General features: G+C 53.0%; 1 protein-coding gene across 1 annotated transcript; it reads right to left on the reverse strand.

Moving 5' to 3' along the window:
• Positions 1-1,122: 1,122 nt before the first annotated feature.
• LOC105695419 (PR domain zinc finger protein 1) lies at positions 1,123-5,438 on the reverse strand. Its single transcript, XM_023435021.1, has 7 exons — positions 5,274-5,438; positions 4,697-4,816; positions 4,210-4,335; positions 3,982-4,108; positions 1,967-3,736; positions 1,386-1,727; positions 1,123-1,283 (listed from the first exon to the last, which is right to left on the reverse strand). Exons 1-7 carry the CDS (start codon positions 5,436-5,438, stop codon positions 1,123-1,125), a joined length of 2,811 nt encoding a protein of 936 aa, XP_023290789.1.
• Between the last annotated feature and the right edge of the window lie 5,903 nt (positions 5,439-11,341).

The following is an 11,341-nucleotide window of genomic DNA, read 5'->3' on the forward strand; positions in this document are numbered from 1 at the left end:
AATTGCGGAGCTCGCGACCCCGAGCACCCTCCGAATTCTCTTTCTTATTTTTCTCCTCTGTTCTTCATTTTTTCTCCCTCTCTCTCTCCGTGCTCGGAAAATCACGAGCTCGATTAATCGCGATTCCACGCGTACGAGGCGAAAATACTGAAAGCTCCTCCGAGGAATACTGATACACGTATCGTCCGACCGATTTACCGAGAAAACGACGCTTAAAAAATATATGTAGATGTGTGTATATATATAAATATATATAAATATTTATACACGCTCGCGCGAGCAGGCGAGCCCATGTATGTCCGATGCTCTCATAAATATACGTTTACCTAAAGCATAAGAAGAAACACTTCGCGTCCCTCAAGTTATCGCGGGCGCAGCCTATCGCCCGCCGAACCGACGAGATAAAGTTTCATAAATTAGAGCTTTTAAATTATCTTTTAAATTATCGAGTAAATTATCCATAATGTTAGTATATACAGGTACAGGTCTCGTATAGTTGCAGTCGTGTCGTCACTGGTTTTACATGCTCCCAAGTCTCTTCCACCCTCTCACACCTGACGGGTGCCGACAAAACCCGCCGTGCTGATCTTTACCTTCTAACGATCACCTCTAGGTCTCTCGCCAGATGAAGATCGATAGTCGCGAATTGATCGAAAAGATCCCTTTCGTGCGATGACCCCGAATCGACTAATAAGCCGCCTGGCGGACCACTTTCTGATAACGAAAAATCAAAATTCAAGGGTTCGATCCTTTGGATAGAACCGCACTGTTAACGTTGCACGCAGAATTACGTGCTCTTCTCCGTCTCGTTCCGGGTGAACCTTCGAGCAGCGAAAAGAAGGACGTAATTCCACGTGGAAGTATAAACTAAAAGGACAAGATAATAAATACTAGCAAATCAAGTATTTAGGCATATCGGAGATAACGCGGATTCTCCCGACGTGCTCGAAAGTGGTTACAGCCCTAGCAAGGGAACCGACTTCCGATCTGGCGAGAGGCCGCGATAGTCGAGCGCGTTTGGGATCCGCGGGAAGAGACTCTCCGAAGATGAGCCCGAAAAGTCGGAGCCGAGGTCGTCCCGATGGAAACCGTGGTCGCCTGCCGGAGTCCTTACCGACCCCCTTAGGTGCACTCGATGATGTGCGGCTGCGACGTCTCTATGACCGAGGGCCGGCCAACCGAATTCTCGAGGTTGTGCAGGGAGGTGGAGTGCGGCCCGTGCGCGGCCGCACGCCTCTCGTAGTTCTCCATGTGCTCCAGCTCGCACTCCTTGGGCACGTTGCCTGGAAAATCGGGGCGCAATGGAGTCGAGATTCCTAGCTGGATCGGCGAGCGACCCTCGATCGGTTCGACGAACGCCGAGCGAGGCAGAGAGCTGCACTCACCGACGTTCATTTCGGGGCCGTATTCGTAGTAGGTGGGCGAGCCGACCGCAGCGGCCAGGGCGAGCTCGTCCTCGATGTTGTTCGGCCTGCAGCTCGTCGTCTTCCAGTGGGTCCTGAGACCGCTCGCGCTTATGTACTTTTTATCGCACCCCTGGCAAGTGTACGGCCTCTCGTTGGTGTGCAGCCTCTTGTGCAGCTTTAGATGCACGAATTGCGTGAACTTCGCGGGACATAGGTCGCAGGCGTAGGGCTTTTGTCCGGAGTGCAGTCGCAGGTGGGTCTTCAGGTTCGAGGTCGAGCTGAACCTCTTCTTGCAGATCTCGCACTGGTGCGGTTTCTCCCCTGGAAAATCGAATTCGCTCGTCTAAGTCTGAGAAATGACGTTGAAAAGAGGAGACGAGGAAATATTTAGTTAGTCCGAGAAATAATTTATCTGACTCAAACTCGAGAAAATCGATCGGAATTATTCATTTCCGCGAGACGATGACAATGTATCTGAACTTATTCCAGTCAGATAATTAATATTCGAATTTTTTTTTTTCTACAGGTAGATAGTCAACGAAAGATGGTCAGGCCCTCACCTGTGTGCACCAGGTGATGCTTCTGCAGGTGCGCCAGCTGGGTGAAGCTCTTGGTGCAGACGTTGCACTTGAAGGGCCTCTCCCCGGAGTGGGTCCTCAGGTGTACCTTCAGGTTGGACAGCTGGCCGAAGGTCTTGCAGCAGACGTTGCACTCGTAGTGCATCTTGCCGTCCTTCTTCTTCAGGGGGTAGGGGAGCGACCGGTACCCCCTGGAGCCCTGGGAGTTGGGACTGAGGGAGCCGCTCTGGGAGCATCCGTGGTCGTCGGGAGAGAGCGAGCCAGCCGGGGAGTACCGGTTCAGCGGATTCAGCGAGGAGTTGGCGATGCTCAGTCCAGGGTGATGTCCACCCAGATGGAGATTATGCGTCCCGGCGACCAGGGCCTGGTTGCCGTCGCCGATCTGCATGGTGGACGAGGTGGGTAGCTGGTGGGCGTCGATGCCGCGACCCCGGTCGGCCCTCTCGTACACGCTCCCGGTCGGCGTGGGCGAGTACGTGGTGTTAACGGAGAGCGGCGGCGCGTTCTGGTGGTACAGGTTGTAGGGATACCCGGTGGGCGAGTGGATGGGCGAAATGGCCGAAACCCCGGGGCTGCCGCTCAAGTACAAGCTTCCGGTATCCCCGGGAACGGCCACGGCGTTACCCCCGCTTCCCGGGCTCGAATACAGGACGCTTGTCGCGCAGGGCGAGGGACTCTTCGACTTCCTCTTCGGCATCCCAGGAGGCCCGTGGGGGGTACCGCAGCTCGAGGTCAGGACGGTGCCCACGGGACTCGAGGGTCGAGGCACGTTCCCGGGGTGCAGACTCGTCGGGCCCTGGTGCAGTACGGAGGCGGTCGTCGTCGTGGTGGCCGTCGAGGCGGGCGGCCGAGGCGGCGGCGTGGCCGTCCTGCCGATGGGGTTGGTCCCGCTGGTCGGACCCTCCGTCTGCATGGGCAGACTCGAACTGGAGTCCGGACTGCAGGGCAGGATGTTCCCGTACCTGTGAGACTTCTTGTAGGAGTAGGCCATCTCGGTGGGGCTCGAGGGCGGCGGCGTCACCGAGTCCCCAATGGTGGAGTTCACGGCGTTCTGCCCGGAGTGGTTGGTGTTGTTGTTGCTGTCCGTGTTGGCGCGCAGCAGGATGTTCTCCAGGATGCTGCTGGAGGCGGTGGTTAGATAGGGCGGCCTGGGAAGGACCACGGGCCCCCCGATTGCCTTCGCCTCGGCCTCGTAGAAGGGCTTCGCGTTCAGGGGCTTCGCGTCGGGCAGCATGTCGTCCTCGGTCGAGGATGGCGCGATCTTCCTGGGGATCATCGGACCCGGCGAAAGAGGTCCGGGCAGTTCCGGGGTCACAGCCCTGGACGGCTCGTCCTTCTCCTTCGAACCCTCCAAACCCTTCCCGTAGGCGTTGTACGTCTTCGTGATCTTGATCTTCACCTTCCGGTACTCGTTCTTCGTCGAGGCGTCCTGCCTGGGCGCGCTTTCACGGGGGCCCATCATCCCTCCCGATCCTCCCAACGCCCCCACGTGGTGGCTCCCGACCCCGCTCTTCGAATTCTTGCTGAAGTCCAGCACATAATTGTTCTCCGAGTCCGACTCGCTGCTCTCCTCGGGAGGCGTCAGGATCTCGTCGTGGTAGCCGTTCGAGTGGTAGCCCTCGTCGGACCTCACCGACGCGTCGGTCGGCGTCAGCTGGGAGCGCCTCTCGTAGATGCCGGAGTCCTTCAGGGCGGACACCTCCATCGTCGGCGGGATCTCCGCTGGGATCGCCGACTGCTGCACCTGTTGCCCTGGAAACATCGAAGGATGTCCTTCGTTAGCGACTTTTCGCGACATCCTTCGCCCTACCCCCTTTCCCACTGGTCGCAAAGGACGGAAACGACTCACCGCGATTTAATCATTAATAATCGCGGCACCGCTTGCGGCAAGTCACGGTTAATACACGTCGCAAGATAGGGAAACTCGTTCAAATTCTTTGCGACCGGTCGATTTTTTTAATGTTGCTTCCTTCAACGACTCCGCGCGCTGCACTTACTTATTCGCTGCAGCATCAGCTCGCCGGTTAGGGGATAATTCAGCCTCTCCGCGAATTCACGGCAGTACCACACCAACAGCTCTTGGTTCGGCAGGATCGGCTTGATCGTGTAGAAGTAGATGTTCATCTGCCGAGGGAATATCCTGGTTAACTCGATCCCGCCTTATTTCCAGTCATCATGTAAATGGCGACAAGTTTCCTTGGGGGACATTAAATGATTTCGCTCACCTTATACTGACACGCGATCAGGTTCTGCGATTCGGAGGAGTATGCCGGATTGACGTATCTCATCCAGTTGGACTTGTGCACGTCGTAGCCGTCGATGTAGTAGAACAGCTCGTTGTTCTTGTACACCTGAAAACCGAGGGGGGGCTCTATGAGAAAAATATGTACGGAGTCCCTCGATTCGACTCCCTCGAGCGATCCCTTCGATCCTGACCGATTACAAAACCGATCGCCAATTAAATTCACCGCAGCGAATCGCCGAGTTACGAGTCGCCAATGACTCGGCGGCTTTTCTTAATGGACTGCACGATCGGCTCAAACCCGTTTCTCTTTGCCGAGGCTCTTCTCTTCCTCTTTCTCCTTTTTATTAAACACGCCATAATCCCTTCGCCGTGCGCGTTAACGAACGACTCGGGAAGAGGAGAGCCTCATCTATAATCGGCCGGGAACGTTTCCGGTCTCCGAGTGGACGTCTCTCCTTTTTCCTTACCCTCCAAAAGTACTTCCGGTTCGCATCCGCTGGCACCGAGTCCTTCGTGTAGACTTGTCCGACCAACGGACCAAATCTCGTTCCCTTCGGGATGTAACTCGTGCTCCATACTCCCAGCACCTAAAATTCGACGTTCTCTTATTTATTAACAGTCGAGCGATTCGGTCTATGCACTAGCTAAGGTACTCCATCGTACTCCTCGGTAATCCTACTAATGTACTTTCGAGATTAAGAACTGGATACGTACGTACGATTTCGCATACGGTCTATGCGGAACATAGAAATAGAATTATTTGGGCGTCCGAACTATCCGTCAGGTGTGAATATAATTAATTATCTAACGTGGAGTTATGGCAAATCTACTCAATTTTGCTGAATGTCGTTTGTGCAGCGGGCACGTCTCGTTATTTCGTGGGAGAAATTTTCGCTTTTGAGCTGAGCATTATTATCATATTTGGCCATTTTTTCGGCCAGAGTGGAACCGAAAATTTCCGGACAGGAAACTACGAGACGTGCCTCTAGGCGCGACTCTCACCAAGGATGGTTCGAGAAATGATTCTGTCGTGGAGGAACGTACATCGTTGAGCGCCTGGGACGGTTTCAGGACCAGATTTCTCGGCAAGGAAGCCTCGGCACGATTGGTGTCGTTTGGCGACACCGACACGTCCGGTACCAAATAAACTGCATGCTGCTCGAATTCCTCCTCCCTCAACGTCGCGTGATCCCATTCGCTGGCCTCCATTCTTCGCTGAAAATTCAATTTTACATTCGCATTAGTCGCTCGTCCGATTGTACGCTCGTTTAAGAGCCGGCGAATGTTAAAATGCCGCGACTTTGAAAATAAAATCTAAATATTCATTTTTCGAACGGCGCCGCGTCGTGACGCCTCTCGACATTCCTGACGAACTATTCACCGTCTCGTCAAATGCTGTGATTATTCCTTGGGAAGCCGGAAGGCTTTGTAAACCTTATAAAAATTCATCATTTCTTTAAAAAAAAATTGTTTAATTTTTTTTTTTTTTCAATTTTCAGAAGTTCAAATTTGCAAAAGGCCTCGCAGTGGAGCGAGTTTTGAATTCATCTCGAACGGTGCTCCCCCTTCGGCATTCCTCCCATTTCCCATATCAATTCATTATAAAAACATCCCAGAAAAATTCCAACCGCGAAAATTATTTTCAATTTTCAAAAATTCAAATTTCTGCCTCCACTTCGCCAGGGAGTGCCTCGCAGTGGAGCGAACATTGGATTCGTCTCGAAGGGTGGTTTCCCTTCGACATTACTCCCGTTTTCCATATCGATTCGCTGGAAAAACGTCCCCGAAAAATTCCGAGCACAAAATTTATTTTCAAATTTCTGCGCCCAGTTCGCAAAAGGAAAGGCCTCGCTGTGGAGAGAGCGTTGGATTCGTCTCGAAGGGTGGTTTTCCTTCGACATTTTTCCCATTTCCTATATCGATTCGCTAGGAAAACATCCTCGAAGAATTCGAACCGCGGGTTCATCGGCCTGGGGAGGACTCACCCTTACGGGCCGTCGATTGGTCGCGATGGTGCACGCTTTAACACCGCGAAAGTGAAACCCGTCCGCGCATTGATCGGCTGCAGGGGTGAGAGGAGTTTGAACCGCGAGACCAACTTGCACCGCCACCCCGAGACCTCGGAAAACCCACGAAACGCCCTAAAACATCCCCTCTGCCCAAACATCAACACTAAATTTTCAATTTTACCAATTTTTCACTTCGCCAATTTTTTTTTTAGAGAAAATCGCGTTTTCAAAGATGATTTCAGAGCAAAGTATAGAGTAACGCGTATGACTGCAAACGATATCAGCGCATCGGCAATATGGGAGAATCTGCAATACTTATTTCTCCATCGTCGGCGTCGAGCCAAGAGACCTATCGATCCTTACCTCTCGAGACAATTTTCACCCCCGGTCCTGCACTTAAAATCAGTTTTTAAGACCCTGAAAAAACATTTTGCGGCCCCAAAGGTGCGAGAGAAGTACGTCCACTTTAAGCGATCGGCTTCCAAGCAGGACATTTATTTTTTAAGCGCCTGGCTAAAATGATCCTTCGACCTTTTTCGACCTCCTCGAGGACGAGGGATGTTTTGACTGTATGTATGAATTTTTGGGTAAATTTCTCGGTAAATGATTTTTATTCGGGAGGACTCGATTTAGGTGCTTCAACTCACACTTTTGGAGCATCTGCCCCTAAGAGCAGGTGTCTTCTACCGGTGATCAGAAATTCCCGATTCGAGGGGGATCGATCTACGTGATTCTATGGTTCTTCAGGGAGATCGAGGCGAGTGTCATCGCCACGGAAAAAAATCCTCTGGGGTGGATCACCAGGGAGAGTCGGTGCCTTTTCGCGATCGCTGGACGAGGGGTTTTGCCGAACATTTATTCGGTCTGATGAGAGTAGCCGGTCTTCGAAAGAATCTTTCTTCCTTCTCTTGGGCACCGATTTGAATGAGTAAGTGCCGTATCAGGACATCGGGAATCAGGAACTCGGTCTCTAGGGAATCCGAAGCACTTTCGATTTTCTTCAGCCCTGTTCAACCAAGTAGGTCGGCTTCTATTTAAACTCTCCTCTATAGTCCTCACCCGATACGTTTTTAAAAAAGATCGGAGTTCTTAATAGTCCTTTATCAGTGCTGGAACATTTTCCGAGTCCTCAGAAATTCACAAATAATTCCTTAATGACGTTTCCTTTCGCAGGACCTTCTCCTTGCCAACAAAATTTCGGATCCCGAATTCGATATGACGAGAAGTCATCGTCGGTTGGTTTTGAGTATTTTTTGGTATTTTTGGAAATCCTGAGATACAAGGTCCACCCGAAGTGGAGGTCTTCTCGAGTCCATGACCATCGACGGAAGATCCAGTGGAGGAGAACCCGTTCCGGTGATGTCCCAGTGAGGAGGACTGACCTAGCGCAACACGGCCGGTCGATCGGAGGTTCTCCTCAATTTCCGAAGAGTCTCTCCCAAGAGGGAGGATCTTCTTCGAGAACTGAAATCGCACCCCTTCCAGTCCACTCGTGCACTAGAAACCCTGGAACTACCGCGGTTCCCTTTCCAAATCTCGTAATTTCGAGGAACCACTTGACCCGTGGATTCCTCTCTTCCTCCCCCAAAGGAGCACCTGGGACGCGAATGGGAACTTCAGCGGAGATTAGGCCAACTCTCAAAATCCGAAGAGTTCTACCAAGAGAGACTCCTAGCTGCTGGATTTTGGGCGAAAAAATCGAGACGCTCGGTCCCGAGAGGGGGGAGTCGTCCCGACGGTGCGGGCCGCGATAACGCCCGACCTAGGCCAACGCGACTCGTCGATCGATCGCGCGAATTCCCCGGAAATTCCGGCCGGAACCGGAGCTTTGCGAACGGGAGCTTCGAGAATTCGGTGGGAACTCGCGGAGGGTCCGCGATCCACGAGGAGGCGCGGCGGTTATCGGCGAATCGCGACTCGTCGCGGCGGTCTCGCTATAGGGGCCCAGTCGGGGCACGACCGTCCCAAGGGCCGGATCGGTCCCTGCGGTCGCCCCGAATTCTCGCGGGACCCTCTCGACAGGGGACTGGCGAAACTCGCGGATTCGCGAATTCGTAGGCGACGCCGCCGCGGAGGGAAGTCGCCCGTCCCGCGGATGGCACAGTGTGGGACTCGGGGAGGCCTGACCTAACCCAACTCGAGTCGGCTTGGCTCGGCGCTCCACGCTCGGCTCGGCGTGTGCGTGTGCGCGCGTGGCGGTCTGTGGGGGTGTGCACACCTCCGCGCGGGCGCACACCGGTGCACACCGGTGCACACTGTGCACGCCAGAACGGAGGTGGTGCATTTCTCCGCGCTGCGCTTTCGATCGACCCGTTGCCGGAGGCTCGCTCCCTCTCGCTCCCTCTCCCCCGCCGCCCGCGCGCGACGTCTCTCTCTCTCTCGCGCCCGCAGGTGCATCTCGCCCGCCCCCTCCCGCCGTCTCCCTCGGCCTCGGTCCGCTTCTCCTCTTCCAACCTTCGGGTCCGTCGCCCCTCCTCTTCTCTCTCTCTCTCTTTCTCTCCTGGACGTGCGGCTCCTCGCTGTCTACCGCTTCCGCAGAAGCCGTCTCTCTCCCCCGACGACGGAACCGAGTCTTCCGCTCGGCCCTCCTGTTCCTCTCTCTTCTTCTTCCCTCTTCGACGCCGCGTTTTGCAGCCTCTTGCTCCTCAGTTTTATCACGCATCAAAATCCCTCCCCGTCTCTCTCGTTCCCGGTCGTCGTGAGAGGCTGTCGGGTTCTCTGTCTTTCTCCAACTTTGCCATCCGGTCCCGGAAAACTGGACCCTGCGAGGTTCCATTGTCCTGGGTAAAGGCTGGACAAATTGGACAAATCTTGTCCGTTTTGTTTTGACTTCCTTCGTTAGGCGCTCCAGGGTTAGTCCCTTTCTCTCTTCCCTTTCTCTTTCACGATTTCTGCGTCACTTTTCCGAAAATTCCCCTCTCTCTCGTGGTCTTACTAGTCCCCCTTTAAACCCAGCCCTCGTCATCGCTGCGGCTCCGTCCTTTTCTCTCTTGCCTCTTACGTTTGTCCCCTCCCTCCTTGTAATTGCATATTATCCTATCCTCTCGTTCGCCCACTCTCCCTCTCCGACGTCCGCCATGCCTCCGTCTTCCTCCGTTCTCGTCCGCCCAGTTACCTCCGGCGCTTTTACCCTTTCTCTTTCACTTCTTGTCTTTCTCGTGCCACTCCACCTTCTCTCTCCCTCTCGGTCGTGCAGTTTTCATGCCCTCTCGCTTCCTCCTCCCGAGTTCACCCTCTTCCTTCCCCCCTCGGTCCTCCGGTTCGTTTCGCTTCCCCTCGTTCTCCCTCTCTCTTTCGGCGAATTCACCCATCCTCTTTCGCCCCTACCCCTTCCCTGCTCCCCTTCTCTCTTTCCCCAGGGATTCACCGGCTATTCCGTCTCTCTCCATTCGTACCCTCCATCCCCGTTATTCGTCTTCTCTCTGTCCTCCTCCGATTCACCCGGTCCCCCAGCTCTGCCTCTCTCTCTTCCCCTAAACGTGCGCAGTCACCTCGTCGCTTTTACCCTTTCTCTTTCACTCCTTGTCCCTCCACCCTTCCCGCACGTCTCTCTGTCTCTCTCCCTCCCTCCTATTTGCATATCGTCGTCCATCCTTCACTCGGTTAATTCCGTCTTACTCCGTCTTTAGGGGCGTCTCTGTCGTTCTTCCATCATCCCCTTCTTGCTCTCTCTCTCCTCCACCCCCTCTCCCTCTCTCCCTTGACCATGCATCTCTGCTCCCCTCTCGCTCTAGCCTGCACTCTCCCGCTCCCCATATTTCTCTTCTCCTACCCCACTTCCCGGGTGCAATCAACCCCTTCTCTCGCACCCCTTTAACGGGGATTTGGAGCATGCGCTGATCGCCTTAGAATAAACCCAAACTCCACCCCCGTCCACCCCTAAGACGTCCTAAGACATTCAGAATCTACTGAGGGTGGTTTGCGTCTTCAAAGAAACTCAATAATTATCGGGATTCCTCTTTGTGTTATTCCGCACATGCATTTCAATTATCACGGAATCTATCTCGTGACGCTGCGATTATTCGAAAGGGAAATTAAACTCCGGTACATCCCCTTTGAACACTTTAATGCAACGAGGGTGCAGCTTAAACCGCCGGTGCGGTAGACTGGCTTATAATTCCGGCAATTTTATCTTGTTTTACCGGGATCGGTTATCGACGGCATTTCGAGACAAATTTCGGCACGGTAATTAAACTCGGGTTAGGTTAAGTCATCGCCGAGTTATCTAAACGGCTTCTCGAACCCCGGTAATGAGACCATTAACGTAATATAATAACACTTTCTTTCCTCCCTGACTACGGGAAGGAGATAAGGATCTCCGAGGCGTTTGCCCGGAATTATCGAAAGTTACGCGTCCGCCGTATTTTCGTCCTGTTTGCTCTTAAGGGCGTCGTAAACTTTCCCCTTGATGAGTTGTACCCGGTTCGGTAAATTAATTAGCGAAGGAAAAGCGAGTCCCAAATTACCGATTGCTTCTCGCCTCCCTCGAGTTCTAGATCTTTCCTGAGGCGTATGAATCGTCTGAATGCACTTAACAATATTTATTATATTAACCTTCTCATAAGTTAATCTTTAAATCTTACACTTATATACATAACCCTTCTTCTTTACGTGGAACTGAGTACATGTCGAACCGTAGGGTTATTTAATCATAGGTAGACCTTATTTAAGTGACATTGATTGTTAATTAAGCTTGTCTAGAGGCCAGTAGGTTTGAATAATAATCTTGGCCACGTTTTCATGGGGAATACTTCTGCGATGCTCGCGCAGGCTTTTTCTTTTCTTTCTTTCTTTTCCATCTCGAGAAACGGTGCTATCGATTTTCGAAGGAAGCTCAGTTTTCTCCGGACTTTCTCTCTCCAGGGGCGCGAGCGAGATCTCGAGCTTTTTAAAAATCCGACGGCTGCTGTTGATAATGTCTCTCCTGCGAATGTTGATTATTATAAATGCGATTTGATAGGAATGAGAGATATCGGCGAGGCCGGTGGAAGCTCGCGAGCCTGCCTGGGGTAAGAGGGCGAGAAGGGTGGATTTCGAGCAGGCTCGATCCTGGAAGAAATGTAAACCGGAAAAGAGTCTCGCGAGCGAATTAGCGAAGCGAGA

This window comes from Orussus abietinus, unplaced genomic scaffold, assembly GCF_000612105.2.
Source record: "Orussus abietinus isolate OABI.00-Male unplaced genomic scaffold, Oabi_2.0 scaffold68, whole genome shotgun sequence".
NCBI lineage: Eukaryota > Metazoa > Arthropoda > Insecta > Hymenoptera > Orussidae > Orussus > Orussus abietinus.

Bases quoted from the DNA above. Each gene is read 5' to 3' on its own strand.
- LOC105695419 (XM_023435021.1), bottom strand. From the start codon at position 5,438: ATGGAGGCCAGCGAATGGGATCACGCGACGTTGAGGGAGGAGGAATTC. The intron at 4,336-4,696 runs GTAAGGAAAAAG...CTCGGTTTTCAG, and splicing joins ACCGGAAGTACTTTTGGAGG to GTGTACAAGAACAACGAGCT. The intron at 1,728-1,966 runs GTGAGGGCCTGA...TCGATTTTCCAG, and splicing joins GCATCACCTGGTGCACACAG to GGGAGAAACCGCACCAGTGC.